The 26,152-nt window shown below is 50.2% G+C and overlaps 1 protein-coding gene across 1 annotated transcript in view; it reads right to left on the bottom strand.

Moving 5' to 3' along the window:
• The window catches only part of SYT17 (synaptotagmin 17), an 86,143-nt gene extending 72,443 nt beyond the window's left edge, over positions 1–13,700 (bottom strand). Inside the window, exons 1-4 of the mRNA XM_059415234.1 lie at positions 13,271–13,700; positions 9,523–9,540; positions 8,702–8,850; positions 1,663–1,811 (exon numbers count right to left, since the gene is read on the bottom strand). Coding sequence (XP_059271217.1) covers positions 1,663–1,811; positions 8,702–8,850; positions 9,523–9,540; positions 13,271–13,285 — 331 coding nt within the window. The 5' untranslated portion in view covers positions 13,286–13,700. The remainder of the gene's footprint in view (positions 1–1,662; positions 1,812–8,701; positions 8,851–9,522; positions 9,541–13,270) is intronic.
• Between the last annotated feature and the right edge of the window lie 12,452 nt (positions 13,701–26,152).

Raw genomic sequence — 26,152 nt, 5'->3', positions numbered from 1 at the left:
CATGGTTGCTACTCTGGTAACTCTGTGCTAAATGGAAATCGTCTGTGTACAGAGCTGGGCAGGAGACCTAGGAATCATCTAGATGGGTTCTATCTAAGACATATATAATGGGGTTCAGAAAGACAAACAACATAGGTAACTTAAAACCGTCTCATTTGTAAGAGGGCAAAGAAACGGGTGAAATGAATGCTAATCTGTTCAACATCTTATCAAAACGAATACATTTTAATGAGACAGTTTAAATTCTCTCGTGTTTCCTGGCTTCAGAATCGTGGGTATTTAACACATAGAGCATGTCTCCATGGGGCTTAGCCCCATTTAAATGCTCACCAGTGACATGTGGCTGGAGGTCGCTGGACTGGACGGCGCAGGTCGAGAACAGGCCTCTTGTTTTACAGATGGAAAGACCAAGGCCGAGAGGAGCCTCAGGTCCCCTCTGTTTCACTCTTTCAAGCCCTTGAACTTTGCTCTACTTCCTCCCCGCCACGTACCCCCGGGAAAGATCAGACACGAATATTTCGAGTGCATTTACTTTATGAATTGTAAGCTTTCCCCCCCTCTGTTGGGTGAACTGCAGACAGCTGAACGAGAGAGGGGAGATACTTTGGGGGAGTGAAGGGAGCCTGGGAGTCTCTGGGCTTCCTCCTCTTCCTTCTTCCTCACCCAAATCATCCCAACTTGTCAAACACAGATGCTGTACATCCGAGTGGACCAGCTGGGTGGGGGTGGGGGTGTCTGTGGACCCTCTCTGACCCTGAGATACATTCTGTCTGGGTTTAAAGCTGAAGAAGTTTCATATAAAAACCGAGATGGCCAGTTTCTCCTCAGAAAGGGCAGGCACTACGGAGCCCACGGTCTCGTTCCCACGGCAAGAATGAGTCGCAGCTGTCCCTTTCAGTCGGGGGTAGCTTCCCAAAGGGGCCACAGTCCCCACCCTGCTCTGGCAACTGAGGCCAAGTCAGCTGCCACTTGTCACTGCATTCGAACAATCCTCATCTCTGCTCGACCCTTTGCAAGTCACTCACTGACACGACCCGCCTGGCCCCGAAAGTTACTCGAATTTGCACCCCTTGGGGTCTGAAATGATACACGCGGTTCATGTCAATCAACTGAGCCAACTCGGTGAAACTTGTGATCAGGAAAAAGAAAAATTGATCAAAGTAAGTGCTTCTGGGGCACCTGGGTGGCTCCGTGGGTTAAAGCCTCTGCCTTCGGCTCAGGTCATGATCTCAGGGTCCTGGGATCGATCCCCACATCTGGGCTCTCTGCTCAGCAGGGAGCCTGCTTCCCCCTCTCTCTCTGCCCGCCTCTCCGCCTGCTTGTGATCTCTCTCTGTCAAATAAATAAATAAAATCTTTAAAAAAAAAAGTGCTTCTGACTGAACCCAGCAGAAATCAGGTGCAACGCACTCCTGTCACATGGCCATTCTTCCTCCATCCTCTTGTCTCCCGGCTGCCCTCCCACTGTCCCCTCTCCAGAGACAACCCTGTCCCTCTTCTCTTTCCTTGGGGATGCCACCAAGTGTCTGGGAAAGCCAGCTCTCTCCTTTGGTCCTGAGGGCTGGTCTAATGGGATTTTTAATCCGGGGAACCCGCAAGGAAGGGGAACGGCACAGGACCACGTGAGCCACGACCCCTAGGCAGTCACAGCAAAGACACTTACTTGAAATCCTCCGGGTCAGGCTGTACGTAGACTTAGATGTGTCTGAGGACGAGCATCTTCGATCTGGGGAATTGGTCCGTGGGGTCAGAGGGACTTCACTGCCCGTGTGGACGGAGTCCCCGTCCTTGTCACTGCTCCGGCTGGCCATCCTATAGGAATGAAAGAGGTCTCAATGGTTGTTAAAAATCCCCAGGGACGGGCATCTCTGCCCCTGGGAGGACAGCCCCGTGATCAAACAGCTCTCAGATCCAGTGTCTACAACTTGCAGTAACACAAACTTGAATCAGTGTGGCAGACCTAAATTTATCTCAGTAATGTCTTACTTTTTGCATAAAATGTGAAATGATATGAATAAATTCTGTCAAGAATGTGCATAATTTCCAGAGAGGCCGGTGGGGAGGGATATGTACTTATTCATGCTATTGTCACATGGGGGCGCCACATAGGCTAAGTCAAGTCAAGACCTCTTTTATTTATTTATTTATTTATTTATTTATTTATTTGACAGAGAGAAATCACAAGCAGGCAGAGAGGCAGGCAGAGAGAGAGAGAGGAGGAAGCAGGCTCCCTGCTGAGCAGAGAGCCCGATGCGGGACTCGATCCCAGGACTCTGAGATCATGACCTGAGCCGAAGGCAGCGGCCTAACCACTGAGCCACCCAGGCGCCTCTTGATGCTCAGTCTAGAAGGAACCACGGGGTTGCCTATTCTCGTCTGAACTTCTGCAAGTGGCTTTTGGTGGAAATGGCCTGCTATTTCAATCCTGTGTCTATACTTTAACATCTTTAAAAGTAACCTACGGGGGCACCTGGGTGGCTCAGTCATTAAGCCTCTGCCTTTGGCTCAGGTCATGATCCCAGAGTCCTGGAACAAGCCCTGCATGGGTTTCCTGCTTGGCAAGAAGCCTGCTTCTCCCTCTCCCACTCTCCCTGCCTGTGTTCCCTCTCTAGCTGTCTCTCTGTCAAATAAATAAATAAAATCTTTTTAAAAAATAAAGAAAATAAATAAAAGTATCCTTTAACAGTGTCAACTCAAGAGTTCTCTGAGTCAAGGTTAAAGCTACAAAATGGCCCTGAGAATCAATGACTTAAGAGCAATAATTTGATGGGAAGAAATAGCTAAAAATGAGCAGCAGTCATGATCCAATGTGCTCCCAAGGAGGATGAAAAATACTAAAAGAAAAAGCACTGGGTCGGGGTTGGGGAGTTACAGGGTAGTAATTAAGAGCACAACCTCTTGGTCTGAACTCTGGCTGAGTGACCTTGGGCAAGGCCCTTCCTCTCTCCGTGCCTCCATCTACCCATCTGTCAAGTGGGAATAATAACAGTCCCTACCTTAGATGGTTGCTCTCAACACTGTATGAGTTAGCACATATAAAATGCTTAGAACAGTCCTAAGTAGTAGGTATGTGCTCAATACATTTTGGCTGGTATTATTACAATCTTTAAGAGCTCCCAGTCGCCAAAAAGCTAGGTGAGGATGCCATGGGGAGGGGAAGGGAGAGGAGGGTTAAAAAGGTGGCGGAATGGCTGAGAGACTGATGCTGCTATTGACCCGCCCCTAAGCTACCCTGGCTGTAGATGGATACCTCCTGAGACCGCACCCCCCACTCCCCCCTTCAGCTTGACATTTAAGCCTGTGCAGAAGCCAGTCTTGAAAAAATGCAAGTTTCCAATTCTAGGAGGTCTTCAGATACATCCTGTGCATGAAATGAGATGGATCTGATGTTCTCCCAAAGCAATATAAGGGTCACAGCCAGGACAAGACCGGGCATATGATGAGGTGAGGGGTGGGGGTGGGGGGGCTGCAGAGGAATGCCCCGTCTTTGCTTGCCTCCCGCTCCCCGTCTGGAAGGGGTGCACGGAGCAGATGGAATGGCGGACGGTGGGGGGGTGGGGCAGGGGAAGGCACAGAAATGCAGCCACACTGTACGCTTGATTCTTCTCTCGAAGGTAGAACCACCTCAGGCACCCCCAGCCACACGCCTGTTTCCTGGAGGGCCGCTGCCGTAGGTCAGTGCGGCGGCCACCTCCATCTGTGATGTCTCACCCAGTTTTCAAGGCTCAGCTGAACGGCTGTGGCCCCTGAAGCCTCCGATGAGTCCTTTCAGACAACGACTGAGCCACCCCTGCTCCTCTGTACTTACTCCCCGGGCTTCCCAGCCCTTCCCCTGGCACACTGAGCTGAGCCACGCTCTTCCCTCTGCCCAGAACACTCTTCCTGTCTCCATCTCCTGTCCAGTTCCTTCTCATCCTGAGTCAGGTCTCAGCTTCAACAGCATCTCCTCGGAGAGGCCCCACCCTGTCCCTACCTATCGCCCCCCCCCCCCCCCATCAGCCCTTCTCTCCCTCTTCAACGATGCAGGAAAATCGTCTTTAGTTGTGGCTTATCTTTTGCGTCTGACACTAAATTCTGACTCAGTGTCGCTCGTTCACCACGGCCGACCTTGCCCCAGTACGGCATCTGGCACATGTGGGGTCTTCCACATTTATTTCTCAGTAAACGAAGGAATGAATTCACCCTTCTTAGGATTCTTTTTTTTTTTTTAAGATTTTATTTATTTATTTGACAGACAGAGATCACAAGCAGGCAGAGAGGCAGGCAGAGAGAGAGAGAGAGAGAGAGAGAGAGGAGAAAGCAGGCTTCTTGCCAAGCAGAGAGCCCGATGTGGGACTCAATCCCAGGACCCTGAGATCATGACCTGAGCCTAAGGCAGCGGCTTAAACCACTGAGCCACCCAGGAGCCCTTTTCTGATGTATCTTGACTCAAAATGATCTGCGTGCATATCTTGCCACCGCCCCCTGCCCCCTGGCCACCGCACAGCAGGGTACACTCCTTAATGGGGGCATCTGTACTTCTCTTGATTAAAGGTACCAGGAGTGTCAGACACTGTGCTAAATGCTCTGTCTGAACCATCTCATTAATCCTTAAAACAATCCAGAGTTTACTTGTTATTAAGAAGGTTTACCCCATTTACACATTGGCGGGGGGGGGGGGGGGGGGGGGGGGGGGGGGGGGGGGGGGGGGGGATAATTATTTCGCACCACTGTTACACTCCCAATGCAGTCCAGCAATACCAGCATGCCCCCAACTACTGAGCTGGGGATTCCTTGTGAGACCTGTCAGAGCTACGGACATGATAGGTCCTCGATACGCGCTTGATGGACAAAGAAATGACCTGATGTTAGTTCACTCTTCAATGAGGGTCTTTCTGGCTTCGCTCCAAAAGCAGCCAGTCGGACTGTATATGGTTTTCCCGACCTTCACCAGCCCAGCCCTGCCAAGGAAAGCTGGGGGACCCAAATGACAAGAGCATGTGTGACGATGAATGGTGTGGTGTGTTCCCTAAAATCCCACACACAAAGGACTAGCTCATCTGTCACAGGCCACCCCAAGGAAAGGTATGTCCTGTGGTTCTTAGCTCAAATGTCACAGTAGGAACGGCACTGCAAAGCCTGAACACTTGACATTTCTAGTCCCTGCCTGTTTGATAACATGCAACTGCCCACTTGGTAAATAAATCTGGGGAAAGCGCAAACTGCAAATTCACTTTTTTTTTTTTTTTTTTTTTAAATATTTTTATTTATTTGACAGACAGAGATCACAAGTAGGCAGAGAGGCAGGCAGAGAGAGAAGAGGAAGCAGGATCCCCGCTGAGCAGAGAGCCCGATGTGGGGCTCGATCCCAGGACCCTGGGATCATGACCTGAGCCGAAAGCAGAGGCTTTAACCCACTGAGCCACCCAGGCGCCCCGCAAATTCACTTTTTGAATGATTTAACCCGCCTCCCCTTTTCAGATTTCTCTTAACATTTTGCATTACGTTGAATTCCAAAAATGTATACTAAGGTGCTACCCAGGATTTAAGATATTCATCCTAAGCACGGAAAGTCATGTACCGTTGTTCAGGCTCTAGACTGCAAAGTTCTAGGTGGTATTCATAAGGACCGCCAGGTGAACGGGGCCTTCCGGAGTTGTGTGGTGTGTCAGCCCTGCTGGGAAGGCTCCAGCCCTCTTCTCAGCCTGTGGCAAAACCAAAGCGTCTTCCCAGAGGGTCTGCACCCCTTGCCCCCAGAAGGAGTCCTCCACTTGCACAATGGGTCAGCAGCCAGGGGAAAGTGCAACTGTCCTCCAGCTCAGAATCTAGGCCATGCATCCGTAACACTCAACATCTGGGCATCTGCGGTAAACAGGTAGCTGACTGATTTTCAGGGTCCATCAGGATTCTGCCCTGGCTCAGCAGCCAACTGAAATTCCTGATCTGGCATTCAAGACCCTACAGGACCTGAGCTTACAGGCTCATTTTCCATGATTTCCCCAACTCTTCCTAGGTGCTGTGGAGTTTGCCACCCTGGGTCTATTCCCTCTGTAACCGCTCTGGTTACAGCACCCAAACTGTCTATTACAAAAATCGGCAAACTATGGGGCCTGATCTGCTGCCTGACTTTGAAGTAAGACAGGAACACAGCCATGCCCGTCCAGGAACGCACGGTCTATTGCTGCTCCCACACTATGTCTAGGAGCGGTTGGGACAGACTAAGCCCTTTCTAGGAAAAGTTTGCCCGGCCCTGGTCTACAAGCTTGGTTCACGTGTGTCAGGGGGGATGGCCCTTTCCCTGGTTCCAGGGTGGTCAGACAATCCAGGCATGATCCTAGCACCATGTCCTCCAAGCAAAAGTGACTGGCTCAACTGATTTGGCACATGACCCAAATCAGACAAATGAGACAAATTCCTGCTGTTGAGAATGAAGCAAAGAAGCAAGCAAGCTTAAGAATGAAGCAAATATGGGGGGTGCCTGGGTGGCTCAGTTGGTTACGCATCTGACTCTTGATTTTGGCTCAGGTCATGATCTCAGGGTTGTGAGACTGAGCCCTGCATTGGGCTCTAAGCTAGGCATGGAGCCTGCTTAAGATTCTCTCTCCCTCTCCCTCTTCCCCTCCCCACTCCTCAAAAAAGAATGAGGCCAGTATAGAAGAAATGGGGGTGAGGGGGTAGAAGAGGGCACAAATGCATGCCCGTAACAACATATGACCCCTGGATCCAGCTATGCCTGAAGCCACTATCCCTGGATTTTTCTCTATGAGACTATGCAAAACTGTCATAAAGGTGTGCAGGGTGTGAATGCACAACTCTTGGGGGTGGCTGGACCTACGTACCTGCCTTATCCCCTCTACCACATTTAAAATCTCCTGAGCACAGTAATCAGACTCTATTGAGGCTCTGCATCCCACAGTGTCTGGCCCACAAAGCATACCAGAGACATAGTTACCAAAGAAACAGATTAAGTTTTCAACCAGATGACTGGCACTTTCTGCCTGTAGGTTCAATTTCTGCCTACAGGTTCATCAGCTGGTCAATACCCATTTTTTGGAGTGAACAACACAGATAAAAACCATGCCCTCACTAAGCTGGCATCCTTCTGAGCATGGCTTTCAAGATACCAGATGCGCTGAGCCAACTTCAGCGACACAAGGCACTAAACAGTGGGAACGATCTCTCCATCATTCACCAAACATCTCAACTCCGTGTGTACCTGCAGGATTCAGGCTATATATACCCTGTGACTAAGCAATGAAAGCATTGCTTAACACTGTCTTTACACCAGTTTAAAGAATCTCCATCCATACCTACAAATTCTGGAAAAAAAAAAAAAGAAATGAACACTTTACTACTCTGTGAAGCATGTTATGTGCACACCTCATTACTCTGAATCACAACCCTATAAAACAAGTTCTATTACTATTCTCACTTTACAGGCGCAGAACCCAAGACCCAACGGGGTTAAGACGCACCACTTACATTAATGCCTGCCAAGCAACTGTCAAGCATTTGCAAATGCTTTTCTGCATTCAAAGTCAGGCAGTCACCACAACCACCATATGACATAAACCGTATTATTTTTATCATCCCCACTTCACAGATGGGAAATCAAGGCACAGAGATCTAACAACTTGCTCCAGGTCACAGAACTGGGAAAAAGTAGGAGACACAGGATTTGAAGGCACAGAGCCTGACACAGAGCCATGTTGCTATGGCAATATTTGATGCTTCTAAGAAGAGCAAGTGAGAGGACGGAGACGTGACCCCCCCAGCTTGGAGGGAAACTTCCAGAAGTTGTGGACTTCCAGAACCTGGAACAGCTCAAAGACTGAGCTGGAACAGCACCGGGTTCCCACTACGGCTCTGGCTGTGGGCCCTCGCATTGCCTCCTGCCCTCTCGCAGCTCCCAGCTCTCACTCAGGAGGAGCTGAACTCAATGACGGCCAGGCCCTTCCCGGCGCTGGCCTTCCAGACTCAACCCAGGCTCTCTGGCCGAGTTCTTCCCTTAAGCCACCGAAAAGTGGACCAGACACATGGCTGAGAAGCTTCAAAACTATGTTCCCAAAAATATCTGAGCGACTGGCAGATGGAGACGTTGTGTGCAGGCGCGGGAGGAGCACGAATTGGAAATAAAATGAAAGATGCCAGAGAGAACATAAACAGCGTTGGAGGACAGGATGGAGCCTGGCGGTGCTTTTCTGCTTGCCTGTGCCTGAAGTTCTCGTTCAGACCAGCAAAAAGGCACCTGTTTGTCCACTCGGTCTACCAACCGGGCAGCAGCTGGACCTGAGCATCAACTCTGTGCCGGCCACTGGGTCAGCGGGGGCTAGGACCATGGGTCGTTCTGACGTGGACAGCCGTCCTTAGAATCTGGACATCCCTTGAGGAATGCAAGTGCTCCCAGATCTCTCCTTCCACGTGGAATGACACTCAACGTTGATGAAAAGCACGCACAGGCTTAGCACTGAGCGGTTTGCATCTCAGAGGAACCGAGGGAAACGGAGGGGAAGCTGGAGGCTGGCCACAAAACGACAGGCGCGCAGCCGGTCCCCGGTCCCCATGCGCAGCACAGAGGTCCAAGGACACCCGGTGTTTCCCCTCTGCCACGCCCCCGAGCCCTCCTACCCGCACCCCCCACACACCAACAGAGCAAAGCAAACATCTCGAGATCGAGAGATCAGAGATCGCTTCCAAGGAAGTTCAGAGCAGTTTTTACTTACAGCCAGGGAGGGGTCTGGGCAGGGAAAGGTCCCAGAATTTCAACTTCATCCTCACTCGACTGACAACAGCTGGATTCATAGCACCTCTGACAGCAGTGCCTGCAAGTCCATCTGCACAGTAGCAGATCGGAGATTCTAGAAAGAAAACCCTGAGGCCATCGGGGGAGGTGGGCGGTGGAGAGGGGGCGTGGGGGGGAGGGGGGAGGAGGGGAGAGGAGGAAAAGGAAAAACACCCGAAAATTACAAGCGGCCGATCCCTGCTGGGAATAAGGACATTCAGGAGGTCTGTCTCTGCGGCTGAACACTTAGAACAAAATGTTTTCCGTTTCTATTTACCAACTGCAGGCCCCAAGATGGCAAACACCAACTCGCTGAGCCGTTAATAGCGAGCAAAACATTTGCAGGTATTTTCCTGGGTAGTTTACGTGAACGTCTTTCTGGACAGGTGGGTGGTTTATACAACATCGGGAGGGCTTATACAATATGTTCTCGAGACACAATGAATATTACTCTGCCTTCTTGAGAGCAAAGCAAAAGAGGTTTTTTAAAAAAACCACCTCAGTGACGTGAAAGTAAACAGAGGTCACTGAACGGAGTCAGGAGGGGATAGGTGGGGAGCAATCTGGCCTGTCTACAGGAGTGTCTCCTCGTCCTCGGGATCTCCCTCCCTTCCGCAGAAAGGCAGCAAAACCACTGTCGCTCTAAGCATCCAGTCGTTCTTTAATACCGAACAGCCCCGCAGCCCCACGTAAGACTCCAAAGCGAAAGGCAAGCACCTCTTGATCAGAAACCAGACCAAAGGAATCATCGAATGAACCCACCTCGTTCAAAGGTTCCAACTGCCCTTTTAGAGATCCACGAAGAAGCCAAGGGGCGTCGGGGGGGAGAGAGGATTACAAAAAGAGAGACAAGACCAGTTTAGCAATATTCCAGCAACTCAGAAAAGAAAGAAAGAAAAGAAGAAAAAAAAAAAAAAAAAAAGCCTGCATCTTTCCAATCTTTCCACTTACCATCCTGGGAAGGGCGCTGACTCCCTAACAAGCTGCTGCTGTCTACGGGGCTGCCGGTAGCCTCCTGGCTAACCAGCACCGAATAAATGGGAAACTTTAGCATTTCGATTTGATTTGCACCGTATGCTGCTATGAATCAGAGCGGGTGGATAGATAGTCATGCTATCCAACGCAGCCACACTTCAGAAGAGCAAACCTTCCCATACAGAAATAGCCATGAAGCCAACCCAGAAGGACATGATTAGCTAAGAGGCAGGCAGACACAATGTGTGACTTGGGATGTGATTTGGCTTCTCCCACCCTCCCAGGGGCCCTACCTTAAAATCCTGCTCCAATGGTGATGGTGGGGAGTTCCATATGACCACCCACAAACACAGGGAGCAGAAGAGGAAGCCATAATCTGGTCCTGGGAGGGGGTGGGGGGGGGGGGCTACCTCCCTTTTCAGCCCTACCTTCCACCAGGACTTCTCACAGATTCCCCAGGCATAGACTCCCTCCCCCCCACCCCCCACCGCCAGGGAAGAGTGGCAGTGGCTTAGGAACCAAGGGGCCAAGTAAACCAGATAGATTAGGAGGAGTTCCGCATCCCAGCCTGGGATAAATCCCGGAGATGAACTCAAACTCAGATCGTCGAATCCAGGCAAAGAAAGTTACCCTCTTTTTCAGTTCTCTCGCAAGGAGGTGAGAGTCTCTGTTTGGTACCACTGCACGTTAACATGTTTCTAACCCTTGTACATCTACCCCCCCCATCCCCCAGCCCCTCTTCCTTTCTAAACGGAGAGCAGACCTCAGCTCGGAGTCTTGGACATAACAAATATGTGGCATTATTATCATTGTGTTTATTTTTCCAGCTGCCTTCTGTTTATGTCAAGTGATCCTGGTTTTCTATTATGGTAGTGACATCAAGTTTCCTTTTCATACGACTTTAAGTTAAAAAAAAAAAAGTGAGTCCCTTTATAGGAAAAAGTATTAAGTAAATATAGTACAAGTGGTACACAGCTCATGAAAAATTAAAAATCCTTGAAGTGATAAGGGAATGGCTGCAGCTTGGGAAAGAAAGTCTCAGGCACTAATCAAAAACTCTTCCAAAAGCAAAAGTTGAACCACACACAGAACAAGACCTGAAGATGCCTGGGGGCCACACAGAGCTGAGAGGATAAGTGTTAGAGCGGGCTTCACCACCACCCAATCATGTGACTTGGGTAAATCAGGGGGCCACTCTGAACCTCAGTTACCTCTTTTCTTCAATGAAGGGCTAAGCTAGGACTCTCTGAAAATGCCTGTGTGTGCTGACCAGCTACAAAGTATCTGCACTCTTTCCCTGGCTTTATGAGAATAAGGTGGTTTTGTCAAGACCAGCTGGAACCTATTAGGCATCAGAGACTGTCCTGGCCAATACAACAGTGAAAAGGCAGCAAAAAGCTACACCCTCGTGCACTGACATGAGAAAGTGCTTGAAGATGCTTACAATAAAGTGCAAAGATAAAGGGCTGCTTTTTCCTTGGAAAACAGTCCCTGCCCATTCTTTTCTAAGAGGAAAGCATTTCTTGGGTGTGTGGTGATCAAAAGACACCATTTATAAAATCATGTGTGTAGAGACAAGGCCACTACAGGGCCCAATCATCTAGCTTTCTCAAACCCCAGGTACAGGAGGAAGGTCCAGGAGCAAAGAGAAACTAAGGAAGAAGAGGGGAGGGAACATGTTTATACGTTCCCAGCATGCTAAGTCTTTCTTTACATTGGGTCCACGGCATTCGTGTATTTGACTGGTTGGAGGATCATTGATTCAAGACAGAAAGAAAGAGGAAGAAGGAGAATCCAGATATTCTAGAACAGGGGTTGGCAAGCTATGACTTAAAAGGCTATATCTAGCCCACAACCTCCTTTTGTACGGTCCTCCAGTTAAGGATGATTTTTGTACATTTTAGAACAGTTGGGAAAAAATCAAAAGAAAATGAGTACTTGACGTAGCACACAGTATATGAAATTCAAATTTCAGCGGCCACAAGGAGTTTTATTGGAACACAGCCACGCCCATGCATTTACTATTGTCTATGGCTGTTTGAAGCCATACTCAGACTTGAGTATCTGTGACACAGACCATGTAGTGCTCCAAGAAAAATATTTACTATTTGGACCTTTATAGAAAAAGTTTCCTACCTTGTTGCAGAAGGAAAGTCAGTTTCACCAAGCCAGACTCATTTTAGCTGCTTAACAAATCCCCCACTGATCCCCACCATCTCCCTTTTAGATCCCACCATGACCCCTAAGCAGCTGTGTGACCTTGGGCAAGTCACTGATCTCTGTCCTGAAGGTGGTCATTAAAAACCACAGAAGCCTGTTCTAATAATGTGTATTTCGCACTGGACTATGCATTCTGAGAGGCAGGCTGTGCTGTTTTCACAACTGTACCCCCAGCGCTCATATACAGTAGGTGGTCATTCACCTATTTATTGAGTGACTACTGAATAGCCCCCCCCCCCCCCCGCCCAACATTCAGCATGCAGTAAATGTACAATAAATATGACCTTCACTGAACTTGAAAAGAGGACCTAAAGATTCCACAGAAGCCAAAGGAGCGAATCTAAGCCAACCAGAGGGATGGAAAGACCAAGATGGGGGACAGAGCACGGAGTTCCTGCCAGGTTGTAAAGTCTGAGGACAAGACGTGAGCCAGTGGGGAACCGGGAAATCAGCAGCCCTCCCCGCTGTAGCCGAGGATAAGAGAAGTGAGCCCAGAGGCACCCTCAGTGTGGGAACCTGTAGGCTTCGCAGGGCAGAGAGGAGCCAACCCCCGCGAAAGCAAGCAGCTCAACGGGTCTGCCTGCAGGTCTGACTGCATGACCTTGGCGCTGACCTGTCGCCACTTCCCCGCCTTGTATTGAAGGGAAAGGTCTCTTGTCAAGCAGCCTCCCCCCCCCCAAAAAGGATGCCTGGAAATGATTTCGGTCCAAGAATTCTTGCGAGAGTTTCCTCAAGGTGATGGGGGTCCACAACTACCAGACCCCAATGCAATGGCCGAAAACGACCGGCTGCTCCCGCCCCCCCCCACCGCGCCTCTACTACAGTATATCCCCCACCCCTCAGCACCCAGTGCCCGGGAGAGACGACGTCCTTGTCCCTCCAGGCCGGAACAGCTGCCTCAGGCTCGCTCCGCCGGCCAATTAGCCAGAGCCGTCACCACGGCAACGGCAGCTGGCGGGCCGGGCGGCTGGCGCGTCCCGGGCCGCCCTCCCCGCGGCCCCTCCCCCGGGGTGGGGTGCAAGGGGAGCGGAGGGGGGCAGAAAAGTCCGCCCCACCCCCACTTCCTCCCCAGGAGGTGAGGGCGCGCGTGCAGAGTCCACAGGGGCCCTTCGTCCCGGGGTGTGGGGGTCCCCAGCCCCCTATCCTGGGTCGCACCCCCGCCACTGCACAGGTTGCGTGCCCTCGGGCACCCTTTTTCTCCAGGCAAGTTTGTGGGAGCCCCGCCGCGCGTCCTCCCTTCCGCGCGCTCACGGCCGGAGGGGGCGCGGCACCCCCCACCCGCACCGCGGACCTTGCCCCCCAGCCTCAGCCCTACCTGGATGTACGCCATTTTCGCCCTCGCGCACTCACTCCGGCCCGGGCATGGCGCCGCCACGGCCACTTTGCCCTCGCCAACAGGGGAGGGGGGAGAGAGCAAAGGGGGAAAGGAAGAAAAAGGCAGCCGGGTGGCCCCAGACGTGACTGGCGTGGCTGATGAGCGGCGCCCGCCCCTCTGCCGGCCGCCCCGTCCTTGCCTTTCCCTGCGTTCCGGCTCCCGGAGTCGGGGCCGCCTCCCAGGTTGGGAGAGCTGGGGGCGCCCAGAGCCCCCGCCTCGGCCACTCTCGCAGTCCGGCGCTCCCCCCGAGGCGCTGCCCTGGCTGGAAAGAGGCCGGGGCGCCTGGGGAAGGAGCCCGGGGCAGCCGCGGGGACTGCAGCGACCCCGGCGCAGGCGGGGCTGGAGACGCGGGGCCGGTGCGCGCCGGAGGCGGGGGAGGGGATGGGGAAGCGGGTGGGAGGGGGCGGTGCGCGGGTCAGCCCATCCGGTCGGCACCGGGGCTGGCACCTACCCAGAGCAGAGCCCCCGGGACGGCCTTGATGCCGAGGGGATACAGTCCTGCCCGCTGTGGAATCTGGAGCGGAGAGGGTCCTCCCCATCCAGCCCTCTCCCAGTCCGGGTTGGGAAAACTTTATTCCCGCCCCACCCGACGCGCCTAGAACTGTTGCGGCGAGGAACGCGGAGGCCAAATGAATGGGAGCCTTAAGTGCAGGTGGGGCCTAGGGTGCCCGGAGGAACATGCCGTGGCCAGGGCCGCAGGGGCGCGCGGAGACAGCGGAGCGCCCCTTTTACCCTAAACCTGCCCTAGATGCGCCCTGGGCTCAACAGGTCTGGAGCGGGGCGGCCCGGCAGCGCCACCCAGCGTCGAGCCCGCGACGTGCGCTCCTCTGCCCGCTCAAAGCTCAGCGAACGTGCGCCCCCGGGCGTGTCCCCCCTGTCCCGCCCGCCGGAGTGGCTGGGGCGCCCTGTGTCTGGAGTCCTCCCCCAAACCGGTTCTCCCACCCTCAGCGGCGTCAGAACTGGGGCCCACTCCGCTACTGAGGGATTTGAAGTGGAACATTGCCCTCCGCTGGTTCTCTTTTTAAAATGCCCCGCCGGCTCCTGTTGCCGGTCACCTGTTTATCAATCTTTTAACTCCCCAGCGCCTCCGCCTGTCTTCTTCATCACTAAAAATGGCATAAAATCTCTGTCCTGCCTTTTCCCCAGGGCCGTTTTGTTGGGATAAATAAGGAACGTGGAAGTAACAAAAGGCGTAATGTGCGTCTGTGTGTGTATGTTGCGTGAAAATCTAACCAGTACACACTTTTTAGTTTGTCCGTCGTGTTTGATTCGTAGCAAGTGGCCTGCAGCACATGCCGAGCACTTATCATCTGGGAGACACCGTGATCACAAGCACTTCACAAGCATGATTTCATTTTATCGTCCTCTGCCTTGCTCACTATGTGTCTAGCACAGCGCCTGATCAGAGTGGGCACTCAATAAATGTTTTTCTTGTAGGCTGTGGACTCCTCCTAACTATTTGAGGGAGGTGTTACAGTTCTCCCCAGTTCACAGATGAGACTGAGGTACAGTGAGGTAGGACCACCGCCCCCCGCCAAACACCACAGAAGCATGACGGATATCACCATGTTTGAAGCCACACAGTGTGCCCTCCTAACAACTGAATTGTGTTTACCCGTAGTGTTTCTTCAGCATTGATGGAAAGGGTGCTTGGTAGGGAGAGGGCTTCACAGAGGAGGGGTGATTACCGGGATGGGAGCTTTTGGGGAGAATTTGAGAGAAGTGCAAGAGGTTGCCAGGTGTTTCCAGGAAGAAGAGCTAACCTTTTGGAGACGGTGGGCCAGGCTCTGCTTTAGGCCTTTTACACAAATTGAATTCTCAATTCCCTGATGACCATGAGGTGGGCACTATTATATCCCAGTCTCTAGATGAGAAAAGAGGAGGCATAAAGCTGTTAAGTAACTTGCCCAGGGGGTAAATGGCATTGAGGGGCTGGGATTCAAACTAGACAGTCTACACCCAATCTGTCCCCTAGCCACCGCACCACACTGCCTCATAGTACTGGGTATTGGGGAAAGGGAAGGAAATCCTTAGGATTAATTTGATACCTTAATCCCTAAAGACTTAAAACTGTCAGAAAACCAAGCACCCCTCCTCCCATGAAGGTTATTTTAAATGGGCATAACGGAAACTACTTCTGGAGTAATCAATCACTTCTCCATATGTAAAGCACCTGATATACAATAGGTGCTTAATAAATGCTTGTTGAATGCATTAATGGGTGGATGCTGCCAACTCTTGAGTCGTTATCATGGTTGAAAGCTGAGCACTTCGCATGTGTTCCTTTGTAATCCTCGCCAGAGCCCTACGAAGTGAGCACTATCATTGTCCCATTTTCCTGATGAGAAGGCTGAAGTTCTGCAAGAGAAAGTGAGTCACCCTAGGTAAACAAGTGAAGAATGACAGGGACAGGACAAAAATGCAGATGTGCTTAATTCTGAAAGCCCAGCTCCTCAGAGCTGTGCCATCCTGCCTCCAAAGGAAGAATGAACAAGACGTCAGTGCTACATCATTTGTCAGATGTCCCTCCAGGACTGGCTTTCAGGGTCCCCAGCTCTGGGAGCCTCTCCCTGCTATTCCCAGGGAACTGTAGTCCTGCTTTGCTTTGAAATGTAATGTGGGCTCAGAGCAAAGCTGTGCCTGTTTGGACAAAGCAGCTGGCACCAACCCAGATCTCAGGAGAAGCTCCTACTTCAGAATTCTGTGGGGCTCCTAAACTTAGGAAGGAAAAAGAGTTACATCTCTATTGTCACTAACCTCTACGTGAAATTCAGTATCGCCTTTCATTATGGATGCAGGCAACAAACCACAATAGCATTAACATTTACCTGGGTTTGTCCCCAGTAGAAAGAGAAATAGAGTAGAAGAGAGATAGAAGTCAATAGAAATCAGGTACGTTCATATCACATTACAGTTGTGGCGAATAACTTGAAATTTTATTTACACTCTTTACTGCCTGAAAAATCACAGCTACTACATCTATTTCATGCATTAATGAGGAGGCACATACATTACCATATTTAAATTGGTTTTACTATTTTGATAAGGGTATATCAATAGAATTGTCATTTCATGATAATCCTATGTATTCCACTCTATTGTTTAAAGACATTATTCTGAGATGGGGTCTATAGGCTTCAGTAGACTGGGACAGGAGGCGGTCCATGGCACAGAAAGGATTAGGAACCCGTGCAAGTAACATGTGCATTAGCTCAGGGGTGAGAGTGGGAACTGGCAAGTAATTCTCTGGCTGGAAGGAGGGGAAGATGGTGCCAGGTGAGGCTCAACAGGTAGGAGAAGCCAGATGCCCTGCGGACCGGTAAGTTACTCCATAGAAGAGCAGGAAGGGTCTGGCCTGGAAGTATTTTGGCAGGGGTGTGTCTGTTTCTGTCTGTGGACACGGAGTAGACAAGCCTGGAGGCAGCAATCCAGGTATGAGGCGATTTGGGCCTGAGCTTTGGTCACCGCAGTGAATCAGTGCCTGAAACTGAATGAGCAGTGATGAGGTAGGTTGCGGAAGGCAGAGGAGGCTGGAGGAAGGCAGGTTTGCTGGGGGAAGAGTTGGGGTTTTATATCTGGATATGTCGAATCTCAGACACGTATTGTGTAGAGGTCCTGGGAGCAACTCCATCCCAACCAGCTTGAGCAAAACAATCTAAGGACTCATGAACTGGGAAGTCCAAGGGCCAGTCCTATAGTCAGGGCTGGATTTAGAGACGCAGAAGAAGTTACGAGGCCTCACTCTCTCCGTATCTCACCTCTTCACGGCTTTTCTCTGAACACTGCATTTTTTTTCTCCTGGAGGAGGTCTGCTCCTCCGCAGCAGAAACATGGCCAGTAGTGGACTTGAGCTTCTGGTGTATTCATTTATGCTCCAAAAGCAAAAGAGACTTTTAAAGAGATCTTAAAGGAAAAACTCGAATTGGTCCTGCTTGGGTTAAGTTCCTATACCTCTGAACCAAGCACTGTGTCTAGAGAAGCCAGCACCCTTCTTGAGTGCACCGAGACCCCGCTGAGCTGAGACTAGGAGCCACCATCCCAGGCGGACTACTCTGAGAAATAAGAGCCTGGGAGTCTCTCAGAAAGACAAGCCCACTGGGGCGTGGCTATGGAACCTGGGTCGGGGGCGATGATGCCCAATGAGCAGATGAGTTGGTTCCAGACCTCAGACCCTCCCAAAACAGAATGGTGCTTCCAGTTAATCCGGTGATAAGGTTTCTGTCATCTCCTGGGTGCATTTCTGGGCTCACTTCGGTCCACATTTTCTTTCTTTCTTTCTTTCTTTCTTTCTTTCTTTCTTCTTTTTTTTTTTTTTTAATATTTTATTTAGTTGGTAGAGAGACTGCGAGAGAGGTAATACAAGCAGAGGGAGTGGGAGAGGGAGAAGCAGGCTTCTCTCTGAGCAGGGAGCCCCATGCAGGGCTTGATCCCTGGACCCTGGAATCATGACCCTAGCTGAAAGCAGACATCTAATGACTGAGCTACCCAGGAGCCCCAGACCACAGCTTCTAAAAGGAACCCGGCCCCTCACCTTCTCCCCTCCAACCCCAGAGGGCAGACACATAATAATGGTTTTCTCTTTAGGATCCTTAAGAAGGTAGTTAGGAGGCAGGGCAAACCACAGACCTCAGGATATCTATTATAATTCAAAAGCACCAGAACAGCAAAAAGCAGACTCTGGCAAGCATATGGGCAACACACATTCTGGTTAGGTGACTTTCTATTCCTGCCAAACAGGCTGACGGCACTTGTCTCCTAAGTCAGTTTTAATTACACAGCCTCCTGAACATGCCATTCTGATCCTGTTTTAGCTGTGCCCATAACCCTGGGCAGTGTTTCCGAACTCTGGGGAAGTGAGAAGGCTCTGGGCTAATTAAATAGCTGGTCGGGTAAAAGGCAGAACAGCCACCAACTGTTAAGTATGATCCCTGAGGCGGACATGACCAAGTAACCCCCCATAGGACCTGGAGTCCCTTCTTGGTCTTCACCAAGGGCAATGTGGTTTGATGATAGCAAGAGATCTGGATTCCAGTCCAGCCTGGCCTACCCAAGTAGCTGTGTGGCCTCATGCAGGCCGCTTTGCCCCTGGGAGCCTCAGTTTTCCTCACCAGCAGAATGGGTATAGTAGTTCCCTCTGAGGGCAGGTGTGAAGTCAAGCAAATGAGAAAAATGCATGTGAAACACCCGTGTATGTTCACAGTTAGTGGTTCTCTGTTTGTTTCTCCCACTACATTGAATCTGAGGCCATGGCATCTCTTATTCTATTTTATAGTTTTAAGGAAATGTTGTGTGAGGGAGGAGGAAGAGACAAAGTAGAGGTTAAAATCCTGGCCTGTGGGATCAGCCAGGCCTGAGTCTAAATCATGCTGACTTCCACTTAGCAGCGTTGACCTCAGATCTATCTCTCTGTGCCTCAGTGCTCTCTTCATGGAATGGGATGCCAGCAGCCACTGTTTCATGGAGGTGAGGAGTCCACCGGATATCTCCGTTAACCCTTGGCACCGTGCCTGCCACGGAGGAGTTCCTCAAGGAAGGCTAGTTAGGACTATTTTTTATTTTCAAAACAGAATCATAGCCCATGAAGTTGCTTTAATTACTAATACCTGTACTAGGTGCTTTATGTACCCTGATCAGTTTCTCTTTTTTGTTGGTGGCCAATACTGGGAAGAGAGAGCGCCATATCACACACTGGCACAGGCATTCTCAAACTTGAGTGTGCACAGAAGTGGGGGGATAAATGGGGAATTTTGTTAAAATTTTTGTTAAAATCCCCATTCTCAGACTCCTCCTCCAGAGAGTCTGATGCAGTAAATAAATCAAGGGCTGGGATCTGGAGGTCTGCTTCTCCTAATACGCTTCCCAGGAAATGGCTGATGCAGGTGGTCCAACATCTGACCTTGACCTCGGCAGGCTAGGACGTCATCTTTGTAATGTTCGCTCACTTCCTTCTTAGGAGGACCCTCACCCCCAGGGCCTATCCGTTGGTGGGAATGAGTCTGGGTGGAAGACGGCACTGGGGCAGGCGTGCACCTGGTGGTGCCCATAAACCCTGAAGATGTTTGGCTCACCAAGGACACCTCACCTCCCGCTGATCTCAGCATTGCACCAGAACGTGTCATCTCGCCTGCCATCGGCTGGCATCACTCCTAAGGATCTTGCTGCAATGAAGGAGTCCCCTGGTCTAGCTTCTGAAGCCCCCACACTGGTTCAAGAATTTCCACCACAAATGCCCCTGTCTGCGGCTGGTAGCTACAGTCAACCAAACTCTCTGCGCCCCGTGATTCATAGAAGGGTAGCTAATTATTTAGTCTTCAAGAAGGACAATCTGAGGGCGATTTAATAATGAGCTGCACGCATCTGAAGACCTATTAGCAGAGCACTGGTGACCACCTATTCCCTCTCTCTGCCACAGCTAGGAAACAGAGATGGGATTTAGCTACACAAATAGAACAGAGAACCAGGGTAGGCATCGGGCACGGTGATGATGTGGTTTTAAGGGGCAGCACACAAAATCTACTTTCCCAGGACTTGTGACAAGGCAAGAGCTTTGGGTCTGATGTGTCATCTTCCCCCAGAGGCCAGGAGCAGGGTCTGATGTTTTGCACAACTTCAAGAGAAGGATTTTGTCTTCCTCATCCTTGTACCTGGCACCAGGCACAGTGTAAGCCGGCCGTTCTCAAAGTGTGCTTCCCCCGACCAGCAGGCATCCGCGTCTCTGGGACCTCTCTGGAGATGCGGAATCTCAGTCCTCACCCTGTACCTACTGAACCAGAAACTGCTGGAGGGTAGGGAGGGGGGACCACAAGCTGTGTTTCAACCAATGCTTCAGGTAATTCTGATGCTGGCTGCAGGGTGAGAACTGAGGTTCCAACCTTCCTGTGCATTCCAACTGCCTGCGGATCTTGTTAAATGCAGTCTCTGATTCACCAGGTCTGGCGTGGGTCCTGAGACTGTGCACGACTAACAAGCTTCAAGGGTGAGCGGCGGACCACGGTTAGAGGATCACGGATCTACGACAAATGCCGGCTCATGTCATTCCTCTGCTGGAAACCCTCCAGCGACTCATCTCACTTAAGGGCAAAGTCAAAAAGGTCCAACATAACCTGGTCCCCATTACCTTGTCTGCTGCCCCGATCTCTGCTCTCCTACCCTTTGCACGTTTCACTCCACCCCAGCCCCCTCACTGTTTCTTGAACCCTCCAGACTCCAGGGCTTCTGCACTTGTTTCTGTTGACTACTATGCTCCCCCATGGCTCACTCGTTCACCTGAATGACAGGCTGCATACAAGATGGCCCATAATTACTCTGCCTCCTGGTATGGACCCCTTCACCTCAACTCCTCCCAGTGAGTATGGGCAGAACTTATCACAGGTGGCAAGATGTCACTTCTGTGATTAGGTTACGTAAGGCAGTAATTTTTGCCTTGGTAGCTGACCCCTTCTGCATGACCCAAGTTCCCACGTTGGAGAGACCCACATGGCAAGGAGATGAGAGCACCCTGCTAGAAACTGAGACCCCAGTCCAACAGCTAACATGCTGACAATCATGTGGGCCCAGAGGTGGATCCTTCTCTGGTTAAATCTTTGGGGGAGACCCCCACCCAGGTGACCCCTTGATTAAAGACTTGAGAGAGACCTTGAAACAGAGGCTCCAGCTAGGTCGTGCCCAGACTCCTGAGCCATAGAAACTGTGAGATAATAAATATGAGTTATTTTAAGCTGCCAAGTCTGTGGCAATTCATTAGATAGCTTTAGATAATACAACCTCTTTAGGTTTTGCTCAGATGTCACCTTTTCAGTCTGATTTCACCAAACTTCCTCTTCAAAATAGCAACCTCTCCTCTCTCCCAGGAACTCCCTGTCCGCCTTCCCTGCTAAATTTTCTCCATAAAACATATCACCATGTGATGTAGCTTATATTTTCCCTCTTTTTAATGGTCTCTCTCCCCAACGAGAAGTGAGCTCTATGAGTTCAGGGTTTTTTGTAGTTTTTTGGTTTGCTTCTCCCCCACCTGCATCCTTAATATCTAGAGCAGCGTCTTGCAAACAGAAGGCATTCAGCAGTATTGTTGAATGAATGAATGGATTTTGCCAACAGTCTCCTTCCACATAGAGGACAAGGGGCACTTGTGCATGCCACCTTTGCATTTTCTTGGCACAACCCCACTGAGAAAACTGATTTCTCCAGACATCCATATGTCTTTCAATCCAGGGAGAAACTAACGGACCCCACCTGGGTCTGATCCCACCTTGTTGAGACACATGGGGAAATCTCCTGTAGAAGCACCAAGACCTTCTGACAGCCCCATAACAATTCTGCCTTCTCTGGGGTAGCATATGAGTTTGAAGACGTTACCCATTATTCAAAGGAAGGTTCATGAAGGCCTATGCACTCTTCTACGAAAGAGCCTGTTTCTCTGTAGTGAAAAATTCAATGTTATCTGAAGAGCCTTTGTTCTCCATGGAAACTTGTACGCGACTCTTCACAGCAACATTTTTCGTAATTGTCCCAAAGTGGAAACAATGGGTAAATGCATTTAAAAAAAATGAAGTAGAGGGGTGCCTGGGTGGCTCAGTGGGTTAAAGCCTCTGCCTTCGGCTCAGATCATGATCCCAGGGTTCTGGGATCGAGCCCGGCATCGGGCTCTTTGCTCCACAGGGAGCCTGCTTCCTCCCCTCTCTCTCTGCCTGCCTCTCTGCCTACTTGTGATCTCTGTCTGTCAAATAAATAAATAAAATCTTTAAAAAATAATAATAAAAAAATTTTAAAAATGAAGTAGAGCCCTACAACGGAATACTTTACAGAATAAAGAGAAAGGAATGATTGGTACGTGCCACAATGTGGGTAACCTCGAAAACACTGGACAAGTGAAATAAGCCAAGATAAGCAAACCGCATGTGATGTGGCTCCGTTCACAGGAGATGTCCAGAAAGGGCAAAATCTACGGAGACAAAAAGGAGAACAGCGGTTGCCTGGGTCTGGGGGTGGGAATGTGGAATGGATACAGATAGGCACGAGAGTTTTGGCAGGGGGTGATGAAAATGTACTAGAACGGTTTCATCCTATTGTGCATTGCTGGGAATCCTTGAATTGTACATTCAAAATGGGTGAGTTTTACAGTATGTAAATTACATATCAACAAAGTGATTTTTAAGAAGAAAATAAAATGAAATCTCTTGCCACAAGGTTTTTTGTTGTCGTTATTGTTGTTCTATGTCGAAAGGCTCTCCTCTCAAATTCCCTTTGAGATTGTGTTTCCTCACTTTCTAGATATACTTTTTTTTTTTTTTTTTAGTTTTTTCAAATTTTTCTTCTTATTATTTTTAGATACACGTTTCTATGAAAGATCAATGATAGGGCGCCTGGGTAGTTCAGTCAGTTAAGTGTCTGCCTTCAGCTCAGGTCATGATCCCAGGGTCCTGGGATCTGCCCCGCCAGCCCCGCATCGGGCTCCTGGCTTGCCAAGGAACCTGATGCAGGACTTGATCTCAGGATCCTGGGATCATGACCTGAACCAAAGACAGATGCTTAACTGACTAAACCATGAATGCGCCCTCCCCAGAAAACCACTTTAAAACGTCAGAATGTTATAAACCTTTTTGGGTCTTACTTGGGGCAGAAATAAGGCCTGTTTATAACCTTCATTTGTATTAACTGGGAAACCAATGGGTATATTCATTGATTTTTTTTTTAATTTTTACTTATTCACTTGTGAGAGAGAGAGAGAGAAAGCACAGAGGGAGAGGGAGAAGCAGACTCCCATTGAGCAGGGAGCCTGACTCAGAGCTCAGTTCTCTGAACAGAATCCCAATCACTAGGGCTTTCGCTGCGGGATGATATTCGGTAACTACTCTGCTTATTGAGCACTCACAGTGTGACTAAGCACGGCCCTCAACACTTGCATACATGTCTTCCTTACCATCCTCACAACTCTGAGCCAGACATAGAGGCAGTTTTCAAGAAAAAAACTGAGACCAAGAGATACTCAGCAAATCGTCCAAGACCACTACCAAGTGGCAGAACTGGACTTCAATGACGTCTGACAGTGAGCTCTTTCTGTTAGCCCGAACAATGCCTGATCATTCCATTTCCAACCCCACAGAATCCTGGAGACGGAACGTAGGACAGATGAAGGCGTTATTATCTTAAGATATTCATGCCTTTTACAGTGCTCTAATTCCATTAAACCTGATCAACTTCGAAGGTTATCACGGAAAAAAAAAAGTCAAAGACCAACCACAGCGCTTTGGGTGAGGACCAACGTCAAACCCTATTACATGACCCATTGCTCTAGGTATTTGTGGGTTCAGAGATAGGACCTGCGAAGCCTGAGCTGCCAATCTTCCTGAAAAAATCAAATGCCTGATCAGTAGAAATAAATGCAAAGCATCCTACAGAGGAAGGGTGGGCCAGAGATTGCTTTAGGGCGGTGAGGAAGAGGCTAAAAGAGTGGAAACTCACCCAGTTCTTCCTAAAACACTGCATAGATCATTTATTCTACCAAGTGTATTGAGTACAAACTTCTACAAGCCAGGTATTGTCCCAGTGAGGGTATGGGAAACACTAGGCATGCCAGCGCCCAGCTCGGAAGCCTTCTGTGGCACCCACCCTGCCTGCAGGATAAACATCAACTCCCTCCCTGGCAGGCAAGGTCTTCCCTAACCTGACCTCCTCCCGCCTTGCAGAGGGCATGCACACAGCACAGGGAAATCTGGAGAAGAGGAAGGATCATATGGGAGAGCTGAATTTAAGAAGTGATGTCAGGCATTAGGAAGGGGATGTATCCCCTGCCTGTCGCACCGAGGTTAGCAGTGGATCCTCTTTGTGGCTGGGCTGACTTCACTCTCCGGGGGAACCACATTTTGCCTTCCTGACCGCAATAACCACAGACTACCCTGAGAAGGGGATCAGGTGACTGACCAGAGTCTCAGACACCTAAACATGTGCCCCCTGGTAGGGGGTGAAGTTCAGCTGTGCAGTCTAGGCTTTTCCCGGGATCTGGCATGACCCAGAGAGTCTCTCAGCCAATCGGGGCTCCTCCCTCTCCAAAGTAAAGGCTGCAGAGTGAGCAACGATGCAATTGTAATTACTGGTCTGCTCAATTCCAGACCTGCCCTCACTCTGTAGGTTCAGCCAGTTTCTCAAAGAGAGAGGCGCCTACCCCTACCCACCCGTTCCCCGTCCTCATTGATCTTAAAGGGATCTCTATAACGCCTGTGAGCCTCCCACCCAACCAAGGCCTTATGAGGTGCAGACCCTTTCTTATCTCAGACAAACCTTCATTTGTTAAAAACTGTTGATGCCACCTATGCCAACGAAGAAATACCCCGTAGCCGACTTGACACTATAATTCACTTGTGCAAAATGAGAAGTTTCTTTGTTTCCTTCCATTCTTCTATCTGGATCTGATGCTCACTTTCTAGTTCAGGAAACTTTAACCATTCATGATAACCTAGTCTCTTCTGATCCCAAAGAGTCTTTTTCCAGGAAACAGAACCAATAGAACTCTCCATCAGCTCAAGGGTTGGTGGGGGGTGGTTCCCAGCCCTGAGCCTTTTCCAGGATGAGGACAGGGACCATGTCAGAATCCCCACAGCAGAGTGGGAAGACTGTGAAGTCTGTGGGAACTCAGTGTAGGGGGGGTTTCATCCCTCTTGTCTTTGAGGGGGGACTGGGACTGGGGTGAGCACCCACACTGTATTTACCTGACCCTGAAATTTTGCATCCTCAGTACCTCCCTCTCCTGACCTCAGTCCTGGCCCTGCTTTGCATGTGGGCTTCTGTTCTTGCTGCTTTTCCCTGAGGAGTGGCAGGTCTGGACTACGTTGGTTCCTGGATTTCCTGCTGGAACCCATTCCCCACGCAATGAATGGGTCCTGCTCGGGTCCCTGTGATTGCTTTTGCTTCTTCCCAAGCCCCGACTTCTAACGACCCACAGTAACCTTTGTGCTCCCCACCCCCCGGGGAAGGGAGGATTGTTGTAGACTCCGAGGGACTTTTTTCCAACACTCAGGACTCTGGGAGGCTGCCCTCCGGGCCACCCTCACCCCCAATCTTCCCTCAGTCTTATCTACCATTCCCATGCCACTTTGAATTGGTGACATGACAAAGTGGGCTTCTCGAAGAGACGTGCAATCTCTCTAGGCTGTGTTATGCTGAACTGAATACCACCCCCGACTCACTCAGGTTCCCCAAAACTGTGCTGGAGACTCCTACAACTCACCGTCCTTTGCTACTTCCTCCAGCAAGTAAGAGTGAAGATTTTAAAATCTAATCTCTTACCTCACTTCCCCTCTCTCTCTCCCCTCTTCCTCCCAGCCTAGATGGAGGTTCCACTTCCCCATTCTGTCTTCCCCATCCTTCTCCACTCCCCATTACCTCATAACTGTTTTCTTCCCGCTCCGTAGTTCCCAAAGCGTGGCCCCCAGACCAGGACATCAGCATCATCACCCAGGAACTTGTTAAAAAAAAAAAAAGCCAACTCTTAGGGCCAAACCCAAACCTCTGAATTGGAAAGTCTGGGGAGTGAGGCCCAGCAATTTCTATTCTGATAAGCTCTCTAGGGGGTTCTGACGTCCGCTCAAATTTGAGAACAACTGCTTTAGGGTCTGAATCAACGGTTCTCCATCCTGGCTGCTTTAGGATTACCTGGGAGCTTTTATTTATTTATTTATTATTTTATTTTTTTAAAGATTTTTATTTATTTGACAGACAGATCACAAGCAGGCAGAGAGGCAGGCAGAGAGAGAGAGGGAGGAGGAGGCAGGCTCCCCACTGAGCAGAGAGCCCGACACGAGGCTCGATCCCAGGACCCTGGCACCA

Source organism: Mustela nigripes, chromosome 11 (genome assembly GCF_022355385.1).
Source record: "Mustela nigripes isolate SB6536 chromosome 11, MUSNIG.SB6536, whole genome shotgun sequence".
NCBI classification, from domain to species: domain Eukaryota; kingdom Metazoa; phylum Chordata; class Mammalia; order Carnivora; family Mustelidae; genus Mustela; species Mustela nigripes.
This window is presented reverse-complemented; position numbering and strand designations above follow the sequence as displayed.